Below are 26817 nucleotides of genomic sequence, written 5' to 3'. Positions count from 1 at the left end.
CAGAAGCAAAAAAGTACAGACCATTTGATTTCAGTGGTCACACTGCAAAGAAAGCTCACCATTTAACTTGACCAGAAATGCTATTAAAGATTACTGATGGCATAATCCTAGTATATCCATGGGTAACAGAAGATGAGGAGTTGAGGTTAAGCATTCCTCAAATGCTCTTTCCTCTGAGTTCTATTCCCCAACTGAATCCCAAACACCAGATAAGTCCAGCATGGAAAGTTAAACCCTTTGCACCCAACACACTTAAAACACACATCCATATTCATATAAAACTTACCATCATACTGTTGCCCTGTTTTTCATTTGCTTCATGAATAATAGTGCTTAAATGGCCAAGACAGTTCAAATTTTCTTCTATCATTTGTGCTAAAGTCTCCCTGTGGAATGAAAGCAAAAGGGCATATGAATTTCCTCTACTTTCTGATCTTCAGGGTCAGGATGATACTGCTCTTCCTATAACACCACAACCCAGCAACCAAATGCAGCTGATTCCTGTTCAGTTTGCTCATCGCTCCCACCCAGAGGCAGAGGCCTGTTTGTGACTCCAGGCTGCTGCCTCTGCCCAGCTCTAATGAGAAGGAGTCCCCTATGATGCCAATCTGATTTTCCTCTGAAATATAAGTGGCACTTACATACAACTTTTTGCCCCTGAAAATGCTCACTCAGGGCAAAAAGAGATCGTGTGGCACAGCCAGATGAAAGATCTCTTTTTGTTTCTGGAACAGTTCCTTTTCCTTACAAGTAGTAAAAACATCAGCATGCTTACTTCTGAGACACAAATGTCGGGGAACAGATAGAAAAGATATACTATCTTTTCTGCAAAGATCAGGGAAGGTGAAAAAAAACTGGAAAATATAGATGACAGCAATGAAAAAGAAAAGCAAGCTGATTCCTGAGGACAGCAGAAGAAAACTGTGACAGGGGACCTGCCAAGAACCAAGAAGTATCCTTGGAAATTTGAAGACAATCCTGAATCTGATTTCTATCTTCTATACTTTCCTCCTCTATACGGCCTCCATCCTTACCTTTTACTAACCCTCAGTCCCTACCTAGTAGAACCAATTCCAGGCCATGGAAGATGGTCACTGTTAGAACTAAATTCTCATTCAGCTTATTCAACAGATAGAAAAATTGAGGTCAACAGTCCCGAATCCTTGTGGTTAAGTACCACAGGTATATTATTACTGAAACCAGTTTTCCTCTTGGAAAATATATTTTAAAATTCCTGGTGAATATATTTTTGCAAACAATCATAACCTCACACTGAAAATCACTTGTATAGAGGTAACATTTGCAACCATTTGCATTCTCTAATAAACCCAAATGCCTCTAATGAAAGCAAAAAGATATTAAACTTTATTTGTATCAACTCTGATTAATATTTCCTAAAGTCCATACAACTAATTATAGTCTATGCTATAGCTGTGGATGTATTACATTTGGCCAAATGTATAATGACCCTAAAATATACCCTAGAACTTGCTTTCTTTAAGAAGATAAAATACCTGGTATCAGCTTGCCTTCCTGCCATGTGCTTTTCTCTCATAAAAGCAGAGTACAGAATGTGCAGCTGCTGACCTCCTGAGCAGTGATGTTACACGGCTGCACCTCTGCAAAACTAATTATGGGCAGAGCTTCCAGGAAATGCTGGTACTGTAGAGGTCTCCATGAGTTGTAAGAAAAGCGACAATATACAAGCTAGCAAAGAGCCGCTGGCTCTAGATACGGCACACCTCATGCTGAGAAAAATAACAGAAATGGATAGTCATTCAGCTTTTAGCAGAAGAGTAGGAATTAAAAGAAAATATAGGACTTCAAACTTGAGTTGTTTCCAAAAATGATTTAAGGCACTGAAAATAGTCTGATTTTAAGAATACTAAGTTAAAAAAAAAAAAAAAGAATACTAAGTTATAAAATGAGTAGATTAAACTCAATTCCATTAGAGGGGTGATCAAAGGCCCTAAAATGACAACTGCAAAAAGCATAAATTCTTAGAGATAAATGATAAATTTAGGAATAAAGTATGGCTAAAAGGTTTAATAAGTCAATAAGAACTTAGAACTTGGATTGAGCTAATAAGAAGTAACATTTGCTAAGGATTCACTTCCCAAATATACTGTCTAGATGAATTTTCATAGCACTTCCCATTTTACAGGTGAGGAAATGTGAACATTAAAACAGTAAAGTTAATTGTGTGGGGTTATTACAAAGGGACAATCAGGATTCAATCCTGGTCTATAAGGCAGTGAAGATTACATCTTAACCACTTCACTCTACTGTCTCACTCCCACCACTGCTCTTGAACACACAACTATCTATTGTAACAAAGTGAACCCACCCATCTTGAGGAGTTACCACGCATGACAGAGGATGTTCACGTTCTGCTGAAGTTGGAGGCAGCTGAGGGGTTACACCTTCTAGACTGGATCCTAGAGACCGAGCAGAACTCTGTGTCTGAAGGAAAAAAATAAAATTACAGGCAAGCATTCATATTCCTAAGACACATTTCTATCACTACTTTTATGCAGAACCAGAGTATTTCTGTACAAAACTACCTCCACTGTTACACACCCTACAAATTATCCTTTCCTGGACCTCTTTCTTCATTGATTAAAATCAGATGTATCCATCCTTCCATTCTACTTTAGTTGGAGGAAAAACTCCAGTTGAACCAAGGGCTGGTTTTTCAAATTAGCCAGGCACATCTATCCCCAAGTTGGGTTGGGTGACCACAGTGGTCTAGGGTTGGGAGGAGTATAAAAACAGGAGACTAGAAAGGAGAGAGAAAACGGAGAAAGATCGTGAAGTCCTACATCTGAATCACTAGTGAGACACCAAGCAAAGAACATGAGCATCAACCCAACATAAAATACATATGTCTTAAAGAGGACAGAAATCATGCTAATAAAAAACCCTTTTGTAGGGAATAACAGCAAATTAGTGTCATATTAAATAATTCATATTAAAAATTACTTACACAGGCAATTTTAAGGAGATGCCATATTTCTTTCTGCCTCTTTCCCTGCATAAACATGACAGTATTGTCAGCTTCTTTGATGTTACTGAGGGCCATTTCCACCTTGGGCAGTAGATCAATAATCTTCTGCTTACAGCCCAACAACTTGCTGGAGAGGTAAAATCTGTGTCAGATACTTACATATCCCCCAAGACTGTACCCCATACTCCCAAACCCACCTGGGGTAATGAGTCACAATCAGCACAGATTTAGTGACTGATCTGCAAAGCAGTGCACACCGAGAGGACACTAAATGCATGCAGCCGTGGCTAAGCTCTGCAGCATGCTGCCAGTACTCTTCCTGGGTCTAGTATATGTACCAGAAAGGGGTATTACGTTTTAAAAGGAACCTGGCAAAGGTTCCCTGGCTTTTCAGTAGGAAACAAAACAATATTTCTACCTCAGATGACCAAACAGCTCCTTGAGAACCCGGTCCTGACTCTGCACAGTATGCACAATGATTTTCACCATCTCCGTGCTGTCGCTGTAGGAGTGATCTATAAAAGGACTCAGTCAGTAGGTATGACCTCTCTTCCGCATTAAACAAACCAGCCCTAAACAAAAAATTCCTAAAAATCCTAAACTAGTCTTAAATAATTAACATCTCCATTTAATTTCAAAACTAAATTAGTATAAAAGGTTTTATGATTATATATCTATAAATAATCATATAACTAAAAACAAAGTCTGTCTTTGTGTGTATATATGTATACATGAAAAAGAAAGTGTTAGTTGCTCAGTCGTGTCTGACTCTGCAACCCCATGGACCACAGTCCGCCAGGCTCCTCTGTCCATGGATTCTCCAGGCAAGAACACTGGAGTGGGTAGCCATTCCCTTCTCCAGGGGATCTTCCCAATCCAGGGATCAAACCCGGATGTCCTGCATTACAGGCAGATTCTTTACCATCTGAGTCATCAGGGAAGCCCCAGGTGGCAAGAATACACAGAATGACTATACAAAAAAGGTCTTCATGACCCAGATAAGCATGATATGTGGTCACTCACCTAGAACATCCTGGAGTGTGAAAGTCAAGTGGCCTTAGGAAGCATTACCAGCAAGGCTAGTGGAGGTGATGGAATTCCAGCTGAGCTATTTAAAATCCTAAAAGATGCTGCTGCTAAAGTGCTGCATCAATATGCTAGCAAATTTGGAAAGTTCAGCAGTGGCTGCAGAACTGGAATAGGTCAGTTTTCATTCCAATCCCGAAGAAAGGCAATGCCTCAAACTAATGTATAATTGTGCTCATTTCACATGTTAGCAAGGTAATACTCAAAATCCTTCAAAGCTAGGCTTCAATAATACATGAACCGAGAACTCCCAGATGTAAAAGCTGAATTTAGAAACAGCAGAGAGAATCAGAGATCAAATGGCAACATCCACTGATTCACAGAAAAAGCAAGGGAATTCGGGAAAAAAAAAAAATCTGCTTTGTTGACTATGCTAAAGCCTTTGACAGTGTGGATCACAACTGTGGAAAATTCTTCAAGAAATGGGAATATCAGACCATTACCTGTCTCCAGGCCAAGAAGCAACAGTTAGAACCGGACATGGAACAATGGACTGGTTCCAAATTGGGAAAGGAGTCACGGCTGTATATTGTCACCCTGCTTATTTAAATTATATGGAGAGTACATCATGCAAAATGCCAGGATGGATGACTCACAAGCTGGAATCAAGATTGCCAGGAGAAATATCAACAATCTCAGATATGTAGATGATGCCACTCTAAAAAAGAGTGGCAAAGAGGAATTAAAGAGCCTCTGGATGAGGGTGAAAGAGAAAAGTGAAAAAGCTGACTTAAAACTCAACATTCAAAAATCTAAGATCATGGCATTTGGTACCATCACTTCATGGCAAATAGAAGGGAAAACAATGGAAACAGTGACAGGTTTTATTTTCATGGGCTCCAAAATCACTGTGGATGGTGACTGCACCCACAAAATTTAAAAATGCTTGCTCCTTGGAAGAAAAGCTATGACAAACCTAGACAGAGTATTAAAAATCAGAGACATCACTTTTGCCAACAAAGGTCCATTATAGTCAAAGCTACGGTTTTTCCAGGAGTCATGTATGGATGTGAGAGTTGGACCATAAAGAAGACTGAGCGCTGAAGAATTGATGCTTTCGAACTGTGGTGCTAGAGAAGACTCTTGAGAATCCTTTGGACAGCAAGGAGATGAAACTAGGCAATCCTAAAGGAAATCAACCCTGAATATTCATTGGAAGGACTAATGTTGAAGTTCCAATACTTTGGTCATCTGACACGAAGAACTGACTCATTGGAAAAGACCCTGATGCTGGGAAAGATTGAAGGCAGCAGGAAAAGGGGGTGACAGAGGATGACATGGTTGGATGGCATCACTGACTCAATGGACATGAGTTTAAGCAAATTCCGGGAGATAGTGAAAGACAGGGAAGCCTGGTGTGAGGCACTCCGTGGGGTCACAAAGAGTTGGACAGGACTTAGCGACTAAAGAACAACAATGTACACATAGATTTATCACTGTATATTCAAAGACACTGTATCGTCTCTGTTTTGAGAAGGATTATGTTGGCTAATTCAAACCCCAGATATATATGCAGCTTTCTGAACAAGAGAACAATTTTTCTTAGATGACTAACAAAATGTATTTAGAAGCAGTACAACAATTCATCAAACTTTCACTGACTCAAAGGAGTTCCAGCTAGGATGCTTGAAATTTCATGTTTATCCTTCTGTTTATACCCATGAAAACACTGAAAAAAGCTGATCAACTTAAGCCAAATCTGATGCATAAAAGGACCTGCAGACATTTTGAAAGTTCAGTTTGAGGGCAGTATGACATCTCAAAGTAAACTGGCAGCTGACAAAGATCCTCAAATGGGATGGTGGTGGGATGGTGGTCACAGTGAGTTCTACCATTACAGGATATGCCACTTCATTTAAAAAGCAAACCCAAAAACTAGCATTAACTATTATGTTTCAGAAAATGGCTATTTAAGTTTTAAAAAATTGGAAGTTTGGTCATGGATCATGCTGGCATTTTCCCAGACAATAATTAATCTCAAATGCAAAAATAATATTATTATTATATGCTATTATCTACTTACAGTTTTCTCATTTAATACTCACAGGAGTCCCAAGAAATGGCTATTGATGCTACCCACATTTTACTATGAAAGGAATATCAAAAGAGATTTTTAAAAAGTTGTGTCCTGTGTTAGCACGGTGAAGGCCTTCCCGAGTACTCAGCTTTAGTCCCCACACATCTTTTTCTCTGTCCGTCCCTCAAAAACAACCAAAGACAGAGACTCCCAAAAGGCTTCTCTCCAAACAGCACTTATTAATAAATCCCACAGATCAAGCCCAACAGCTTTGCCATATAACTATATGGCATATAGCTCTTTTAGATGGTCAACGACCTCAGAACTTTAACCTACTCCAACATAAAGCATGGGTAAAGTTGGTTTTCACCATTTGCAGCTGAACAAGAATCTCAAGTCAACTCTGAACTGGAAAAAGACACCAAAGACCATATACCTCAAGTCTGATTATATTAGCCCCAACAATAGACAAAACTTCTTGTCACAACTTGTTTGTCAGTTGAGGTGAGTATCAGTTCTTTGGATAGCAACTTTATTTCTAGGCCCTGTGATATGCTGATACCTGTGACTACTGCAAAGATTTGTAAGAATAACCCAAACAAATTTTATCAATGACTGTGGAAAGTTAATTTGACTGAGTCAATGGATGGAATTTTATATATCTTCATCTACAATATCTGATTCATTGGTCAGGAGATGGAGAGTAATGAATACATATTAAACGAAAAAAGTTAGCCTTGCTCTATTCGAAATCTTAAATCTCAGTATTTTACTCTAACCTCTATCATTTTTTTTGGTCATTATTTTCAACTTTTCTGTCCCTTTATTGTCAGCAACATCCTAAACCTAGATCAGTCTAACCACCTGCTCTAACAGTTTTCTGTATCCAAGCATCAAAACAATTATACATTCATTCTCTCTGCTGTCCTAACTAATTCACAGGTTTTCACTTCTGCTCTGGATTCTTAATAAATGTCCTGGACCAGCAACATCTGCCACTGCACACATCAGTTTTCAAAAGCATACTCGTTTAGCATACTCCTTAAATCTATGATGTCACATCTCTTCTGTTGTAGTTAGCCCAACATCTTACTTTGGAATAGGAGGCTGTAAAGCAGTAAGATTCTCACCTTTCACCCCCTATACCCACAGAAGTGTCTGTATCCACACACATCTCCCTCTCTAAGATCAGGAGCAACAAGCCCAACCCCTCCCACTATTCTCTGGAGTCAGCCCCTCAAAGTTGTTCAGAGACTTCCCTCTCCACAGGCTTTTGGCCCCAAGCGCGTAAACAAGCTTAAGTCTTTCTTCTGAAAATTGACTTCCCTTCATTCTTCAACCTCTCTGAGCTGCTCATCTCTCTTCGTTCCTTAACAGCCAAGCTTCAGGAAAGAATAGCCTAGATAACCAGGTTTCAAACTTACTGGTCTCAGGACACCTACACTCAAAAATCCTTAAGAACCCCAGGGTTTTTTGGGAATTAAACTGAGAAGTATTGAGAAGCTGACAAGTTTTGGATGATGGATAGAAGTTTTCCTACATTCTAATTTTTTGCTTGAAACATGGAATTTTATCATTGACAACTAATATTGTTTTTTTTAATCCTTCAAGTGACAGTCATGCTCCATTAATTTTTAGAAAATATCTGCCACATACCCAAATCTGAAGAACCACAGTTTATCTGATGATCATTGTTCCAAGTAAAAATGGTGTTCTGTTAAAGAGGCTGGACCACAAGCAATGTCAACAACTGCTGATGTGGTTTTCCTTAGGACAACTGTCATACCTCAGCAGGGCTACCATCATACCTCAGCAGGGCTTCCCTCATAGCTCAGTTGGTAAAGAATCCACTTGCAATGCAGGAGACCCTGGTTCGATTCCTGGGACGGGAAGATCCCCTGGAGAAGGGATAGGCTACCCACTCCAGTATTCTTGGGCTTCCCTTGTGGCTCAGCTGGTGAAGAAGCCACCTGCAGTGCGGGAGACCTATGTTTGATCCCTGGGTTGGGAAGATCCCCTGGGGAAGGGAAAGGCTACCCACTCCAGTATTCTGGCCTGGAGAATTCCATGGACTGTATGGTCCATGGGGTCACAGTCGGATATGACTGAGTGACTTTCACTTTCATACCTCAGCATGTAACAGAAGCACTTTATGAGTACTTTCCATTTGTCATAGAGAATATTAAAAAGACATATATACCCAAGGGTTGACATTTCTTTAGAATTTTTACTGCCTTATCAAGGACACTCTTAAATGAAACTGGCATTTTTTTTAAAAACTATGAACCCATACTGGTGAAAGTCAGTGACTATAAGCATACTTTGGTGCTAGTGCCTTCATTCATGCTAAGCAAGGTGCAAGCTGTTTACCCACCAAAGTTTTTGCAGCATCAGTGAAAATGTCAACATAGTAAAAGAGGCAAATAACATTCCAGTATTGTGAAAACAGTTTTGACTTCACTGACTCCTCTTAAAAGGATCCCTTGCAGATCCTCAGGGGTTCATGAGCTACACTTTTAAGAACTGCTGATCTAGACTGACTTTTCCATTTCCTCCTATCCCACTCCCTCCTCAGCCCACTACAATCTAGTTCTGTTCCCAAAAGTCCATTATTTTACCAAGATCACCAATGATGTCCAAACTACCAAGTCTGATGGGTATTTTGATTATCATTTTTATTACTCACATCTCTAGCATTTCACCCTGATCACTTTCTTCTTGAAATTCTCTGTCCTATTCCCATCATATCATTCCTGCTATACATTCAAGTCATTCCTCAGTCTTTTTTGTACACTCTTCTGCTTCTAGCCATTTCTTGAATGCTGGTATTCTCTAGGTCCATCCTTGGTCTTCTTATTCAACATATCTATACAAGATGATCACTTTATTCCTATGGCTAATTACTCTCAAACCAGCTAAATATCCAGTCTGGATTTCTCCACTAAATCCACATGTTCAATACATTCATACATATATACATACAATACACATGTATATATGTGTATGTATGTGTATTTATATATACATACACACATATATACTATTGTCCATCTTATTTAAATGTTCCATTGACACCTTGACATCAACATGTACAAAAACAAACCCATGTTCTTTTCCCATTAAGCCTGTCATCTTTCCTATACTTCCTATCATGGTGAGTGGTCCTCGCCCACTAGAATTGGGTGCTAAGAGCACCCAATTGCTCTAGCCAGAAACTTGGCAGGCATCCATGACTCTCTATCCCATCTCCTTCCACCCATATCCAATCCATTACCCTATATTATCAGTTCTACTTCCTAAATATCTCTCTTGCCTTTATCCTCCTTCTCTTCACTGCCACTCCCCACTGCCACAGTTCAGGCTCTCTGCTTTAGTTCATGTCCTACCTTATCCTGTGCCACAGTTACTCAACAACCTCATAACTGATGAATATCTCTAACCCAGCCACACTTTAATCCATTATCCACAATGCTACCAATGCAGTATTTCTAAAATGCTAATCTGATCATGCCATTCTCCTGATTCTATCTTTTTAGGGTTTCTCTTTGCCATCATGATGAAATCCAAAACTGTTACTATGACATGCCAGATCCTTTGTGATCCAGTCACATTTCTCCTTCTGAAACTCTATAATCCAATATAAACCAATATAAATATCCAATATAAAAATATAAATATAAAAAAAAATCCAATCCTTCTATAAACTCTATAATCACAATACATTTCCTCAAACATGCTAACTGCTACATGTATGTGTCTTTATCTATTATACTTGTATATATAAAAGTCTACCTTCTTTCACCAAGCTACAGCTACTTATCCTTTAAGGCTCATCTCAGATGTCGTCTCCTGCAGGAAACTTCCTCTAACCAACCATGACTCCCAATCAGGGTTAGATGCCTATTGTATACATATCTCATACGTGTTTGTAGAAATTAACTGAACAAATTCCACTACAGTTAAACCAATGTAGAGGAGATTTTGTTATTTGTTACATACTATTTAATATTTGCATGTGTTTGTAAATTTTAAGGTATAAAAGTTACGGTTTTGTTTGTTTACAATTTTAGTATATAACAGATCAGGGCACAGACTTCACCTTTTAGTTCTTCCCTAATCCTTCAAAACAGATCAGTTTTAACTGAAGGATATCATCTTGCACATACATAATACTCTATAGTTTTCAGCACTTTCACAAACATCCTGTCAAATATAATGCCATGTATAGTCACTGAGTTAGGAAAGTTAGATTCCTACCCCATTTTGCAGAAGAGGGAAATGAGATACCAGGAAAAAAAGTTACTTGCTCAATAAAGTGCCCAATTTACAATTAAAGCCTTCTAATTCTTAATCCGGGTGCTTTCCTGGTGGCTGAGCTGTAAAGAATTCTCCAGTAATGCAGGAGACTCAGGAGACATGGGTTCAATCCCTGGGTTGGAAGATTCCCTGGAGGAGGAAATGGCAACCCAGTCCAGTATTCATTCTGGAAAAATCCCATGAACAAAGGAGCATGGTGGGCTATAGTCTGTGGGGTCAAAAAGAGTTGGACACAACTGAAGTTAAGTCGCTCACTCGTGTCTGACTCTTTGCGACCCCATGGACTGTAGCCCACCAGGCTCCTCCGTCCATGGGATTCTCCAGGCAAGAATACTGGAGTGGGTTGCCATTTCCTTCTCCAGGGGATCTTCCTGACCCAGGGATCAAACCCGGGTCTCCCGCGTTGCAGGCAGACGCTTTAACCTCTGAGCCACCAGGGAAGCCCTGGACACAACTGAACATGAATGCAATTCTCAATCCAGTGTACTTTCCATCAGAACATGCTCTGTATTCAGCAGATGTTCAACAGAAATGAACAGTTTTGTCAATGAAGTAAGCAACCAGTGACCAGGTGCAGAGGAAGGTATCATTTTCAAAGTACACTGTTTTGGCCTAGCATATGGGCATCCTTCTGACCATTCCACACCTGAATCCACAGCCTCAAATTCTTCCCAATCTCTTTTTTTTTTGGGGGGGGGGCTGCACCAGATCTTAGTTGCAGCATGTGGGATCTAGTTCCCTGACCAGGGATTGAACCCGGGGCCCCCTGCTTTGGGAGCACAGAGTCCCAGCCACTGGGCCACCAGGGAAGTCCCCCCAATCTCTTTAATTTTAAGCAGCATTTCTTTCTTCTTTTTTTTTTTACATCTTCCACACATTTTCTTGCTTCCTCTTTCCCTTATTCCGAGTTCCTTTTATCTCTTTCATTCCTTCCTTTCACTTCCCTTTAAAATCTTCTCTATTTCAAAATAAACAAGTGGGACCTAATTAAACTTAAAAGTTTTTTGCATAGCAAAAACATAAGCTATAAGCTATAAACATAAACAAGGTGAAACTATAAACAAGGTGAAAAGACAACCCTCAGAATGGGAAAAAGTAATAGCAAATGAAACAACTGACAAAGGACTAATTTCAAAAATATGTAAGCAGCTCATACAAGTCAATACTAGAAAAACAAACAAACCTAATAAAAATAAAACTAAAAAACTAAACTAAAAAAAAAAAAAAAACCTAATAAAAAATGGGCAAAAGACCTACAGAGACATTTCTCCAAAGAAGACATACAGATGGCTAATAAACACATGAAAAGATGCTCAACATCGCTCATTATTAGAGAAATGCAAATCAAAACTTCAATGAGATATCACCTCACACTAGTCAGAATGGCCATCATCAAAAAATCAACAAACAATAAATGCTGGACAGGGTAAGGAGAAAAGGGAACTCCCGTGCACTGCTGGTGGGAATGCAAATTGATACAGCCACTATGGAGAACAGTATGGAGATTCCTTATAAAACTAGGAATAAAACCACCATGCTGCTGCTGCTGCTAAGTCGCTTCAGTCATTTCCGACTCTGTGCAACCCCATAGACAGAAGCCCACCAGGCTCTCCCGTCCCTGGGATTCTCCAGGCAAGAACACTGGAGTGGGTTGCCATTTCCTTCTCCAATGCATGAAAGTGAAAAGTGAAAGGGAAGTCACTCAGTCATGTCCGACTCTTAGCGACCCCATGGATTACAGCCTACCAGGCTCCTCCATCCATGGGATTTTCCAGGCAAGAGTACTGGAGTGGGGTGCCATTGCCTTCTCCGTAAAACCACCATATGACCCAGCAGTTTCACTACTAGGCATGTACCCTGAGGAAATCAAAATTGAAAAAGACAAATGTAACCCATGTTCATTGTAGCTCTATTTATAATAGCTAGGACATGGAAGCAACCCAACGTCCATTGACAGATAAATGGATAAAGAAGCTGTGGTATATATATACAATGGAATATTACTCAGCTATAAAAAGGAACACATTTGAGTCAGTCCCAGTGAGGAAGATGAACCTAGAGCCCATTATACAGAGTGAATTAAGTCAGAAAGGAAAAAAAAATTATCATACATGAACACATATATCTACTTCTGCTTTATTGACTATGCAAAAGCCTTTGACTGTGTGGACCACAACAAACTATGGAAAATTCTTCAAGAGATGGGAATACTAGACCACCTGACCTGCCTCTTGAGAAATCTGTATGCAGGCCAAGAAGCAACAGTTAGAACTGTACATAGAACAACAGACTGGTTCCAAATCGGGAAAGGAGTACATCAAGGCTGTATATTTTCACCCTACTTATTTAACTTACGTGCAGAGTACATCATGAGAAATGCTGGGCTGGATGAAGCGCAAGCTAGAATCAAGACTGCCAGGAGAAATACCAATAACCTCAGATGTGCAGATTACACCACCCTTATGGCAGAAAGAGAAGAAGAACTAAAGAGCCTCTTGATGAAAGTGAAAGAGGAGAGGGAAAAAGTTGGCTTAAAACTCAACATTCAGAAAACTAAGATCATGGCATCTGGTCCCATCACTTTGTGGCAAATAGATGGGGAAACAATGGAAATAGTGACAGACTTTATTTTGGGGGGCTCCAAAATCACTACAGATGGTAACTGCAGCCATGATGTTAAAAGATGCTTGCTCCCTGGAAGAAAAGTTATGACCAACCTAGACAGCTTATTAAAAAGCAGAGATATTACGTTGTCAACAAAGGTCCATCTAATCAAAGCTATGGTTTTTCCAGTAGTCATGTACGGATGTGAGAGTTGGACTATAAAGAAGGCTGAGCACTGAAGAATTGCTTTTGAACTGTGGTGTTGGAGAAGACTCTTGAGAGTCCCTTGGACAGCAAGGAGATCCAACCAGTTCATCCTAAAAGAAATCAGTCCTGAATATTCATTGGAAGGACTGATGCTGAAGCTGAAACTCTAATACTTTGGCCATCTGATGTGAAGAACTAACTCATTTGAAAAGACCCTGACGCTGGGAAAGATTGAGGGCAGGAGGAGAAGGGGACGACAGAGGACGAGATGGTTGGATGGCATCACCGACTCAATGGACATAAGTTTGAGTAAACTCCAGGAGTTGGTGATGGACAGGGAGGCCTGGCGTGCTGCAGTCCATGGGGTCAGAAAGAGTCGGACACGACTGAGCGACTGAACTGAACTGAACACATATATACGGAATCTAGAAAGATGGTACTGAAAAACCTATTTGCAAAGCAGCAATGGAGACACAAACATTATGAACAGACTTATGGACATGGCTAGGGTGGGGGGGTGGTGCGGAGGAGTGGGTGGGAGGTATGGAGACAGTGACATGGAAACATACATTACCATATGTAAAATAGATAACCAATGGGAATTTGCTGTATGACTCAGGAACTCAAACCAGAGCTCAGTAACAACCTAGAGGGGTGAGACGGGGAGGGAGGTGGGAGGGGTGTTCAAGTGGGAGGGGACATGGGTAAGCCTATGGCTGCTTCATGTTAACGTTTGGTAGAAACCAATGCAATATTGTAAAGCAATTATCCTTCAATTAAAAATAAATATATTAAAATTTTTTTTGTCTATTTCAAACATTGTTACTTTGCCTTCCTAATTTCTTAATTCTCACAGACTTAAATGCTGTTGTACCATAAACATCTCAATGTGAAGTTGAAGTGTTAGTCGCTCAATCATGTCCGACTCTTTGCCACCCCATGGACTATAGCCTGCCAGGCTCCTCTGTCCATGGATTTCTCCAGGCAAGAATACTACAGCAGTTTGCCATTCCCTTCTCCAGGGGAACTTTGTGACCCAGGGACTGAACCCAGGTATCCTGCATTGCAGGCATATTCTTTACCAACTGAGCCACGAGGTAAGCCCCTAAACATCTCAATGGCAATATCAAAACTGGAATTCATTCTGCAGCTTGCTTAAAATCCTGTTTCACAGATTTGTTAAGCTAGTGATGGTTTCCTAAAATGCCTTTGTGTACTGTGAAAGTGTCTTACCTGAAGGTCTGTGCTTTAACTGCTTATATAGATCAATTGCACGCTGTTCCCTATGAAAGAGAAAACATGTTTCTAAATGTGAAGATAGTTTAATGACTTTAATAATTTCCAACCTGAAATGAACAATGTTATTTGAATAGAGTAATGACCCCATTTTCAAGTAATTACATATTGCCAATGAATATTTTACAGGGTGTTTCACTGGGTAATAAGCAAGATCTTAAGATGCAAAGTTTAATATACTAAGTATCTGCTCTGATCCACCATCACTTATATAGTATTTCTGCACCATTATGTCCTGTGATTAAAGAAAAAAAATCTGAAGTTTCTACTTAGGAAGTTAACCTTATTTAGGGAATTTAATAAATAATACTTCCCTTAAACCAGAAGTGTGGTAAGTAGGGATATAGTTTGCAACTTAAAATACTTGAAAAATTATTAACACTCACATGAAAAGATGCTTCGATTTAAAAAGCAAAGGTCATGGAAAAGAATTTGAAAAAGAACGGGTGTATATATATGTGGCTGAGTCCCTTTGCTATACACTTGAAACTATCACAACATTGTTAATCAACTATAATATAACCCCAATATAAAATTAAAAGTTTTTAAAAAATAAATAAATAGCAAACGTCAACCCAAAGAGTTATTGCCAAAATTTCCTGTGATTAGGAAAGAACTTCCTTTTTAACTATGATGCCAATGTATTTGTGGAAAGAAAAACTATAGAAAAGAACCATATTTAATCTTCCAGAAATACAATGAAAGAATAATCTGCTACCAAAAATTACAGACACCAACACTAACAACATGACTTCACCCTTACAGAGATTCCATCAAGTCTCCCTGACGTCGTCCGTAGGGGCTCTTCTGTAGCTCCATGATTTCAGTGTGCAGGGACATGATCTGATCCTCCAGGTATCCAATAACACCCACCTAAAATATGATGAAACACAAAAGAAATGACAGGCTCACCACCACACAACATGAGGAACTCAGAGAATGACTTCTTACAGTAAGAGAACAAAGTGATTTAATGTAAAACACTGATTTTGTTCAAGCCTTTTTGTCTCTCAGATTATGACATGTAACTTTCACATGAAAACCAACTTATTTCAGGCTTCTCTCCTGACAACAGAAGACTACTAGCATTTTCTTTCTCCTCCTGAGAAGGAAAAAGACAGAAGTGTCACTAATAAGTAAAAGTGACCATCAATACCACTGCATCTCAGTTCTACGATTTTCAGTGTCTCTTGTTCCCAACTTGAATAAGGATGCAGAAAGATAAACACTGGATTTCCCAACCCAGGATACCAACTGCCACACTCATTCCTCAGGAAGTGCTGCCATCAAGGAGAGCAACAATTTAATGAGACCACAGACAGATGTACAAGGTAAAGAAGGAATCTGCCACCTAGAGTGTGACCATAAAAAATATATTGTCCAAACCAGCATAATTTTGAGAGTATTATTGATAATAAGGGTAAAGAATCCACCTGCAATGCAGGAGACCCTGGTTCAATTCCTGGGTGGGGAAAATCCCTTGGAGAAGGGATAGGTTACCCACTCCAGTATTGTTGGACTTCCCTTGTGACTCAGCTGGTAGAGAATCCTCCTGCAATGTGGGAGACCTGGGTTCGATCCCTGGGTTGGGAAGATCCCCTGGAGAAGGGAAAGGCTACCCACTCCAGTATTCTGGCCTGGAGAATTCCATGGACTGTATAGCCCAGGGGTCGCAAAGAGTTGGACACAACAGAGCATTTTTCACTTAACTAACTTAACTAATTGATAATTAAGGCAAGAGAGGTAAACTGAAACTGTCCTGGGTAAAACCAGGATGTCCAGCCATCCTATCAAAACCAGTCTTAAAAATAACAGTGATAACTACCATTTATTAGTCACTCCCACTTAAATCTGTATAACCCCACTAAAAAAGGTACAGTTCCCATAATATAATTATGGAAACTGAATCATAGTGAGGCTTCATTTTAGTCTCATTTACCCAAAGCTCTTGTTTTTATCCACTGTGGTACTTCCCTCTAAATATACATACTAGATATCTGTCTGATATTCAGGAATGATATGAGAAATATTCTACAGACCAAAACCAAAGAATTTCTAAGGGAGCCCTCAGGAGTTAATAAGCACACAGAATGAGCTCAGTGATTTTACCTCAGCATAGTGGATAGCCTTTTCTTCCATTTCTTTCCATGCTTTTAACATTTTTTCTGAGGCTAAAAAAAAAGTCTTAATTGGTTATCTCAGAAATAGCCATAGGTTTAATTACTGACCTATCCATCTCCTTGCCATATCAACATCAAAACAGAGTTATGAGTTGAACTGTTCCCCCAAAAGATGGTGAAGCCCTAACTCTGTACTTCAGAATTTGACCTTATTTGGAAATAGTGTCAGGTGCAATTAGCTAAATTAAGGTTGAGTCTTAATCCAGTATGACTAGTGTCCTTTTAAGAAAAGAAGAAGAAACACAGCAACAGACATATGAACAGTAAAGCTCCATTTCAGAACACAGGCAGAGACTAAAGTGCTACAGCTGCAAGCCAAGGAATGCCAAGGATTGCTGGCAAAGTACCAGAAGAATCTAAGGAAGTATTCTTCTCCATAGGTTTCAGAGAGAGCAAGGCCCTGACAATACGTCAATTTTGGACTTTAAGCCTCTGAAACTGTGAGATAATAAAGTTCTATTGTTTTAAGCCACCCAGTTCATAGCAATTTGTTATGGCAACCCTGGGAAACTAATACAGATGACTTTCTCTTTAAAAAAAAAGAAAAAAATTTTAAAGTAATACACGAACATGATATTTTAAAAAAATCAAACACTATATAGAGATGTAAAAAGTCTCCTCCCCTTCACTCTCCACCTTCTGCGATCCCAGTGTTAATCATTTCTTACAGAGACACATCTCCTTTTCTCTCATAAATAGAATCATCTATATATACTTTTCCTTCCTTGTTTTTTTCTCCAACTTAAAACATTGCTGCCTTAAAGATCAACTGATTTTTTAATATCAGCACACATAGGTCTACCTCACTCTTTTTAAACAGTAGTGTAAGGAAATGGCAACCCACTCCAGTACTCTTGCCTGGAGAATCCCACGGACAGAGGAGCCTGGTGCGCTACAGTCCATGGGGTCGCAAAGAGTCGGGCAAGACTGAGCAACTTCACTTTCTAAGATATACAACTTAACAAGATAAGTCAAAGATAATCTGATGAAATAACTATGTTTTGCCATTCATCAGAATGCCTATAATACACAAACAGGAATAAAACATCAATCATAGAGCCAGCTTTGGTGAGAAAACTTATTTACCCAGCTGGACACCATTGATCATTTAATTCTGAAATACACACACCTTGCTCAAGATAAGTATACAAACAGAAATGCTGAAGGCAACTCTTTTGGTTTATTATTTGAATTTTAACTCTGCTTTTTACATCTCCTTAGTACATCTGAAGGGAGATAAGCTCAGAATTAAATACCAAAAAAATTGGAGGCTATGTACAATAAAAAACAGCGGGACTCCACAATAGGTTGTTTAGAAATTAAAAAAAAAACAACCTGGAATTGCTTGTATTATTATTTATAGAAAGATAAGTAAATTAAGACTTCCCAGGCTAAGAAGTCACCCTAATATAGACTTTGTATCTATTTTTTAAATGAGGTTTGACAATCAAATTCTTAAATCATTTTGCATTTTTCTAAAGGTGAACAATTTAGTCCAATTGTGTGGGTGAGGGGTGGGCAGAGTAAAGCTGCTCAACTAAAGATTAAAAAAATAACAAACTAATATTCAAACCAAATACGGTTTACAATGATATGAGATGTCCTATCTTTTGTTCTAATATGAATGCAAGTGAAACAACTGGCTAACAGGTAAGAAGGTAACACAGCAGATGGCTTCAAGAGACAAGACACTTGTTTCAAATACATTATCCAACACTTACATATCCCGTAAGTCATCTGCTCACTATATCTTTCCAAGTCAAGCTGAATGCTTTTATGAAAAAACTCCAATTTAGCTTTCAGTTGCTGAGATGCTGAGATCAAAGTATTCTTCATTTTGGTCAAGTTAGTATTATATCTAAGAAGACTTAACCTAAACCACAGCAAGAAAAAAACAAGATATAAGCCTTTTAGAAACACTGGACAAAAGTTTAAAAACTCAAACTGCCATAAGCCCAAAGCCTATGTTTCTATTATCAATCTATGAGAAATAGCTGATCTCTAGAATCTGATCTCTAAAGAATTTCTGCTTGTGATACTCTATGATAAAACAATCTTCTTATACTAGGACCATTCAGGAACTACTGTCTATTGCAACTGGATGGTTTCAGACTGTTAATAAGAATTCTACAAGCCTGATCAGAATATTACATTGCAAATTGGCCCAGTAATATATTTTTGCATGGGATATTGACTAGTGAAAAGTAGCAAAATTTAATTCTTGAGCATGAATGCATATGACACTGTGCCTATAAACAAGAGAATTCACTTACATGGCTGCTCTCTGTCCCTGAAAGAGCCTGCTGTAGTCTTCTTTCAGCCCAGACACATAGTGTACTGCTTCAGCCCATACTTTACGCAGCTGGATAACTGGAAGCTGTATTTTGCTGTCCTGCACTATGTGTAAGAAGATGGGGGAAAGGAAAGGGGAATTACTTTTTAAGATTCTAGAGTTCATTTATTATTCTTTGTGATTTTCTGTCCATACAAATAGCATTCCTATAGATGTTAGAAACCAGATGCTAGAAAGAACTACTTGTTATAGGTCCATTCAGTCAGTGTAAATTTATTGAACACCTGCACATGTACTTGAGCCCTGCTCCAGATACAAGGGGAAATAAAAATGAAGACATAATTACTACATAATCACAAAGCTTACAATTATTCCTGTACCTGTCTTTTTCTTCCTTGTTTCTCTCCAATCTCGAATCTTTTTTTTTTCCTCTTCAATAATCCAAATTCTTTATTCCTTTGAAGTTCTAAACTAAGTCCCAAGTACTCCACAATCTGCTACAGTCTTTTTTTTGCTTCTGAATAACAAATTTCATTTCTTGGACTACCAACTCAGCTTCAGAAAAACACACTGGGTAAATAGTAGTTTAATAAGATATGTCTTTCTCAATGTAAGACTTATGAAATTATCTATTTATGATAATCTCTTGTCTTTTCTTTGGTAAAGGGGATGCTTCTTTCTATAACAATGGCAGGTAGATATTAAGTTCAATGAAATTTCATTTTAACATTATATAATTCTCCAAGATTGAAGAGAGATTCATCTCGTACTTTAAGGTGGTGATTATATTCTGTTATTCTTTTCCAATGAAAATCTTCAGAGAAAGGGTGCTACACTAGGTTTCACATTGAGAAAACACATGATCTGAAACAGATGTCAAACAAATAAAGCTGTATATCTGGAAAAAATCTTTGCCTCCCCTAATAATGATAAATAGCCTCAACTAACTTTTCTTCTATTTTTATACACCCACACTTAATCCTGAGGCTTCCTCTGACAGACCAAACAAACAAAACAAAATAAAAACTCACACACTTAAAAAAAATAGTCTGGGGGAAGAGAGTCCAGAAAAAAATTATATACATTAAAAAAAAAAGTCTGAAAGTGCCCAGAAATGATACCCCAATAGCAAGAAGCATACCAAGTATCCAAATTTTGATTTCTAATGCTGTTCTCAATCAAAGGAACCAGGGATCCTTGGTGAAATGGCCAATTCTAGGACTATGGTAGAAAATTTAAAAGATGGGCCTGGAATACTACATGGTACCAGAAAGTAAGGAAACGTTTAAAAAAACAAAAGCAAAAATAAAAACACCCTCACTGATGGGTCAAGAAGAAGAGGCACAGGAAGTCAACTGAAAGAGCTTCTAAGGTAAGCTGCAACAATATGAATAACAAAATAAACTAGTATTGGATTATAATCTATAATATAAAATAAATATCCATGAATTCAAATTTATATGATAAATGATTAAATAAATTAACAAATGGGAGAGAAGAGATAATTCATGTAAGCAGAAGCATTTTCAATAAATTATATAGATATTCTACCCTAAAGGAGGAGGCATGTAACTCCTACTCCTTAAGTGTGGATTCTTGCATAGTGATTTCCTTCCACACAGTATCAAAAGGAGGAGAGGGTAAGACTAAAGTTTACAGTGAAGAAAGCTGACTACTTCAGCCATGTGAGCAAGGTAACACCAACAGTCATTAATGATGTACAGTAATGACTGTATGTATTAATGATGATAGTATGTACCCTTTATATATGTTTTCAAAATGGCATTTGAATTCTTTGATCTTTCTCTCAAAAACCCATTATCCTAGCCTAATCATGAGAAAAAAAAATCAGGCAAATTGCAACAGAGGGGCATCCTACAACATATTTGATCAGCACTTTCAAGGTCATCAAAAACAAGGAAAATCTGAAAAACTAGCACATCCAAGAAGAGCCTAAGCAAACATGACAACTAAACGTAACGTGGTATTCTGCATGGGATTCTGGAACAGAAAAAGGACACCAGATAAAAACTAAAAGAAATCTGAATAAAGTATGAACTTTAGTTAATAACAATATATTGGTTCATTAGCTGTAACAAAGTATCATAATAACATAAGATGTTAACAACAGGGGAAACTATATGTGTAGGGGAATAACAGAAGAACTCTGTCCTATCTGCTCAATTTTTCTATAAATCCAGAACTTTTAAAAAAAAACTAATGAAAAGGAAAGATCACATAATTTCAGCCCTTGTGACCAATTTTGTTCTTGATTTTATAATGTGCTTGTTTTTAGTTTTGGGTAGATAGAAATTAACCACTTCACTTCTTTAGTAGAAAACATTAATTCTCTGAGGAAAAATGAAATCATTTGAACATTAAGTAGTATTCATAGGATAAAATGAAGTATCTGAACATGTGTTAAGTAGTGAAGGAGAAACTAAAAAGTGGGCTTAATAGTGAAGATTCAGTTTTTCCTGTGAAAGTCATATTCACAGGAAAGTCTCCTGCCAAATGAGGGGTGTGGTGGTGATTTAAAATCTACCTCTTCACCTTCCAAACCATATAAACCCATCTTTTAGCACACATAGAAACCTGAAGTATGATACAGAACAGAAACACCAAAGAACCATTTCTACTAATCATGTCGTGTCAAAATTATATTACTTCAGGTTTGCAGCTCAGTCAGTAAATGAACTATACTTACCAATATAATTTACACAGTCAGATAAACTTCTGGAAGCAAATGGTCCTTCATATACAGTCTTACTTTTATCAAACAAATAAACCATATAGCTATCACAGCCCCTCTGAAAAAAAAACAAATTAAGAAGAAAAGATCCTTGAAAATTCTAGGTTCTCTAAGTACCTAAGCACCAGATTTCCTACTTTGAAATGCCAACAGTGAAGTCAAGTTCATTAGCATGCATCTCACAGACTTAAGGTCTAAATTTTTATTTAAGAAAAATAACTAACTGTAGTATGGACTAAAGTGAAAAACAGTCACCAGACCCAAAAGGACAAATGCAAAAAGTTACAACAACATACAATGGGAATATTTTTTCAGTAATCAAAAGGAATGAAGTAATGAGATAAGCTATGCCATGAATGAATTTCAAAAACATAACGGTAAATGAAAGAAATCAGACACAAGAGATTATATGATTCCATTTGTATGAAATGTTCAGAAAAGGCAAATCTATAGAGGTAGTAAGTAAATTAGTGATTTTCTGGGCTAGGCAGAATGGATACTAGTAGTTAAAGAACATGAAGACATGAAATGTTTTAAAACTGATTTATGATGATGGCTGTGCAATTAGGGTGGTTTGCTAAAAAAAAAAAAAAAAAGAAACAACACTGAATTGTACACTTGAAATGGTTAAGTTATATGATATATAAAATATGCCTCAACAAAGATAAAAATGGAAAATGAAATGAGTCATGACCAGAATCATATATTACCATCCGTCCATCCTCTGACAGGACCTATGAGACTGTTGGTCTAATTTCAAGGTTATAGGCTTCAGGACAAAATGGGGTAAAAAAAAGGATGGAAGTGGCACCAAAGAGAATGTCATATACAGTTTAAAATAACCAATGTTTCATTTCTATCTTTTCACCTTGCAAAGCAATAAGCATAATGAGTAGGATAAAACTAAAAGAAGAATTATAAGATGTGGACCACTCCCCAAATGATGCCAAATAGACATAAAAACTGCAGGGCATGCAATCCCTCTATGCAAAGAGATTTCTTATACTCTAGGTATATTAAAATTGTCTTACAACTCCATCCAGAACACACTGAGAGGCTGGTTTCCGAGGATCCAGAGAAATTCCCATCTCTGAAAGAAGCTCTTGAGAACCAGTGTTTATTCCAGTTTCCCGCTCAATACGAGACTGTAGTGAATGAAGACTTTCATCAGGTGGTAACAGAAAAGAAATTATCTTGGCAGAAGTCATATTTAGTATATGTACTATCTGTTTAAATAAGAAAAAAGAGAAATAACTTTGATCATTTGCTACATAAAAGATTCAGTGCTAGCTACTTAAGGGCATTATCTCTGCATTAAACAAGATTCAATCATTTTCCAAAATTATTATGTGCATATTTAAAGTTTTTCATAATAAATATTTAGAAAAATCTGTAATCAGAATCTACAAACTTTTCTTAAGGAAAGGAAGTAATTCAGTAATTGTTTTACTGATTTCTTCTTTCTTTTCCCCCCAGAAATATGGGATGCACTTACTTTTTAAATTTATTTTTAACTGGAAGATAATTGCTTTCCAACGTTGGGTTGGTTTCTGCTGTGTAACATTGTGAATCAGCTGTAAGTACACGTATATCCCAGCCTCTTCAGTTTCCCTCCCACCCCACCCCTAGGTCGTCACAGAGCACCAAGTTGAGCTCCCTGTGTTATACAGCCGTTTCCCACTGGCTATGCTGATTTCTTCTTTAAATGAAAATAAAACAGATGTCATTCCCTCCTTCAACAATATAATAAACACCTTAGAAAAATGTCCTATATTAATAGCAACCTATTCTGTAGTTCATGCTTCTGTGCTCATGACATTCCTCTGCTTGCAAATCTTTCCCCTCACCCATTCCCCAGATTAACACTTCCTTATCCTTCAAAACTCAGTCCTATTATTATGCCTGGGAAGCAACCCTGAACTATTATGACTAGTACCCTATCCACACCTTATTCTGAAACCTCACAATAATACTGATCCTTTAAAGAAGATGTTACTGTAGCTAAACTACAAATAAATGTAAATAATATATATATATTTTGCCTAGATTCACAGATATACAGTTCAGTGCTGCAAACTGAACTAAAGTCTATAGAACACAAAACACATAAGGAGGACTCCTTACTCATGCTCTGTAAAACAAGCACATGCCCACAGACTCCTTACAAGTAGAAATGATGTTATGATTACCATGATAAGACTGAAAAATATGAGAAAAAAATAAAAAATTTTTGAAACCAACAAAGAACTAAAAGGTGTCACCAAGTCCTGCTTATCTAACATGCTGGGGGATGATTTACTCCTTGGCACAGTAGAAGAAAACCAAATCACGACACCAGCTGTCTTTCCAATGTGAGCCAAGAATGACATCAACATGGCCTCAAGTTCCTATTTAATGAAGTATATCAAGGTAAGAGTAAAACCTTACATTACGACTACTTTCTCATTTACATTTTAGAAACACTATCTACCACAAGCAATCAACAAATATGAAAAGATCACAGATGAGTTGTTTCTACGTATACAGCATAATAGAACCTCTCGTTCGTATCAATGGATATTTACTGAGAATCTGGTATGTGTCCAGCTTTGTACAGAATGCCAGCATAGGAACAGTGTGGTGATAGGATAGACGACTGTTAATAAAAGTAAGAAAAACAATCTCAGCATTAAAGAAGACAATCTATATGGAGAGGCATGAAAGGAAGATGAGAAACAACTAAAGAACATAATAAAAATGGCTAAACAACACACTGCGGTAGACACAGTTTGGAGAAAAGGAGAGTTGAATATGTGCCAGTACAGGTGAGGGGATACATAGAGATAGATATCAGTCTGGGCAGAGGAACAGTATCTGTCAACACAAAAATGGATAACGGGCTTGATGGCATAAGGTGCAATGACAAGCTGGTCCTAAGTTAAGGGTAAAAGAAATCAAATAAGCACTTGGATGAGGTGGACCTAAATGAAGAAAACCCCCATAAACCCAAGCAGGTCAGTTTAGACTTGATTTGGTAGGCAAGAAAATACTGTTAGTTTCTTGGACTGGAGAATCAAAAAGCATTTTCAAAAAATAAGACAGGCAGTTCATGCTGTACAGACTGTAGGATGGAAAATAAGTATAGAGGCAAAAAGCCAGGTAGGAACCTTCCTCACCAAACCAAATCCAATATGATTAGATCTAAATGAACGAGGTGAAATGGTACCAATATGAGAGAGGGGGAAAATACAAAAGATACTTCAAAGGAGTGATCAATAAGACCACTGAGAAGTAAAACTGAGAAAGCTTACTAAAGAAATAGAAATGCACTATTAAAATATATTTATGTCCATTCTCCAATAAGTTTGTTAACTTCAATGTAAGTCTTATGAAGTAGACCCCATTCAAACTAACCTTCAAATTCAGAATGTGATCCATTAATACAAAACATCTTGGCTGCTTCAAAGTAAGATCAACAGGTCCTCCTCTCTGCTGAGGATCCCAGTTTAGCATCAACTGCAGCCAGTTTTCCATGGGTTCTACTATTAAACTAGAAAACATACAAAAATAGGATAAAAATCATTATATTCCAATTTTCTTTTAGTTTTGTAAAAAAAAAAAAAAGTGGTTGTATAGGATGGCTATATCCTTTGTCGTTATGTGTATGATATTATATCTTACTTCCAAATAATTCATGAAATGACAGGTGACAAACTTTTTTCCATTAAAAAAAATCCCAAATCCACATGTGCAAGTTAGTTACAGGCAACTCCAACGGGTGAATTCAGTTCCATTTCCTAAGGAACCCATTCATCACAGTATTCTCAGAGTGTTCTTAGCACCTAAGCCAATCAGTTGAATAGCAGTTCTTATTTCCACTAGACTGGTGCTGTCCATATGGATGCCACTAGTCACAAGTGGCTATTTGCATTTATACTTAAGTTAATTAAAGTTTAAAAATTTGAAATTCAGTTCTTCAGTCTTATCACCCATCTTTCAAGTGCTCAGACAGACTCATGTGGCCAGCATAGATATAAATCATGTCCAGCATTACAGAAAGTTCCAATGGATAATGCTACTTGAAGCAGACAACAACTTTACTGTTCTTTTACATCCCTGAAGAAAATGAGACAAACCTCCTCAACTAAAATATACATACCTACAAAGGCTATTTGGTTGAGGTAAATGGCTACTAAACCGAACTTCTCCTGTCATTTCTTCACATGCAAATATACACTTTGGATCCTTCTTCTTAATCTTCTCATGCCTATGAAAACAAAAGCTACTTCAGTTGACAACCTGAGACATTTTTGCCTTTTAATTTTATTCAATTGTGTTAAAAAGTAATCATACTATTTAAAGAAAGGCGGCCAGAGGGGTACTGAAAATTTCACTCTCATTAAGCGTACCAAAGTTCTCTCCCATTTCTTACCAGGTAAATGGCTGCAGATGATGCAAAAAAGGCCTATATCCAGCAATACACTCAAACACCATGGTCCCAAAGCTCCAGTAATCAACAGTGGCTGTATAAGGCTTATTCTCAAAGAGCTCTGGGGCCTTAAAAAGGAAAAAAAAAAAAAAAATGCTTTAAACATCGACACTATATAAGAGAAAAGCTACCTGAGTTTTGAACTATTACATTCACAACCTTAAGAAATAAGAATAATCCTGTATAGTTAAACTCAAAGAAACAATATGTGTCTTACCAGATACTGCAAAGTTCCCACAAAAGATGTACAAAGACTTCCTTGATCAACATCTTTGGCATATCCCAAATCAATTATTTTATGCATAATCTGCAAAATAGTAAGTATTAAATGGCTGAGAAACTTGAAAAGGAAAGGGAACAAGGTCCTTATAATGCTCTGGAGAGGGAGGTGGTGAAGAACATGGCTCTGGAATAGAACAAACATGTTTCAAGCCTAAGCTCCACCACGTAGATAAATAGTTATGTGACCTTGCTCAAGTTATTCCTCTCAGTTTCCTATATAATGATATTCCTAACAATCCCTACTTCACAGAATTGCTATTGGGATTCAATAATAATGAAAATAATTTAACAGTGTCTGACATATAGTA

At 37.7% G+C, this 26817-nt stretch overlaps 1 protein-coding gene across 2 annotated transcripts in view; it reads right to left on the bottom strand.

Annotated features, from left to right (window-relative positions):
• The window catches only part of CHUK (component of inhibitor of nuclear factor kappa B kinase complex), a 38581-nt gene that overhangs the window by 1641 nt on the left and 10123 nt on the right, over nucleotides 1-26817 (bottom strand). The window contains exons 6-20 of one of the 2 annotated variants that reach the window (XM_043475743.1): nucleotides 26445-26534; nucleotides 26171-26295; nucleotides 25898-26005; nucleotides 25153-25288; nucleotides 22791-22985; nucleotides 21715-21817; nucleotides 18988-19111; nucleotides 18436-18587; nucleotides 16644-16705; nucleotides 15298-15407; nucleotides 14472-14521; nucleotides 3426-3522; nucleotides 2987-3134; nucleotides 2365-2463; nucleotides 287-386 (exon numbers count right to left, since the gene is read on the bottom strand). In XM_043475743.1, the coding sequence (XP_043331678.1) occupies nucleotides 318-386; nucleotides 2365-2463; nucleotides 2987-3134; nucleotides 3426-3522; nucleotides 14472-14521; nucleotides 15298-15407; nucleotides 16644-16705; nucleotides 18436-18587; nucleotides 18988-19111; nucleotides 21715-21817; nucleotides 22791-22985; nucleotides 25153-25288; nucleotides 25898-26005; nucleotides 26171-26295; nucleotides 26445-26534 (1668 nt within the window). In that variant the 3' untranslated portion in view covers nucleotides 287-317. Of the gene's footprint in view, nucleotides 1-286; nucleotides 387-2347; nucleotides 2464-2986; nucleotides 3135-3425; nucleotides 3523-14471; nucleotides 14522-15297; nucleotides 15408-16643; nucleotides 16706-18435; nucleotides 18588-18987; nucleotides 19112-21714; nucleotides 21818-22790; nucleotides 22986-25152; nucleotides 25289-25897; nucleotides 26006-26170; nucleotides 26296-26444; nucleotides 26535-26817 lie in introns of both variants that reach the window. The other variant, XM_043475742.1, reaches the window with a different exon arrangement.

Source organism: Cervus canadensis, chromosome 8 (genome assembly GCF_019320065.1).
Source record: "Cervus canadensis isolate Bull #8, Minnesota chromosome 8, ASM1932006v1, whole genome shotgun sequence".
In the NCBI taxonomy this organism is placed as follows: Eukaryota; Metazoa; Chordata; class Mammalia; order Artiodactyla; family Cervidae; genus Cervus; species Cervus canadensis.
This window is presented reverse-complemented; position numbering and strand designations above follow the sequence as displayed.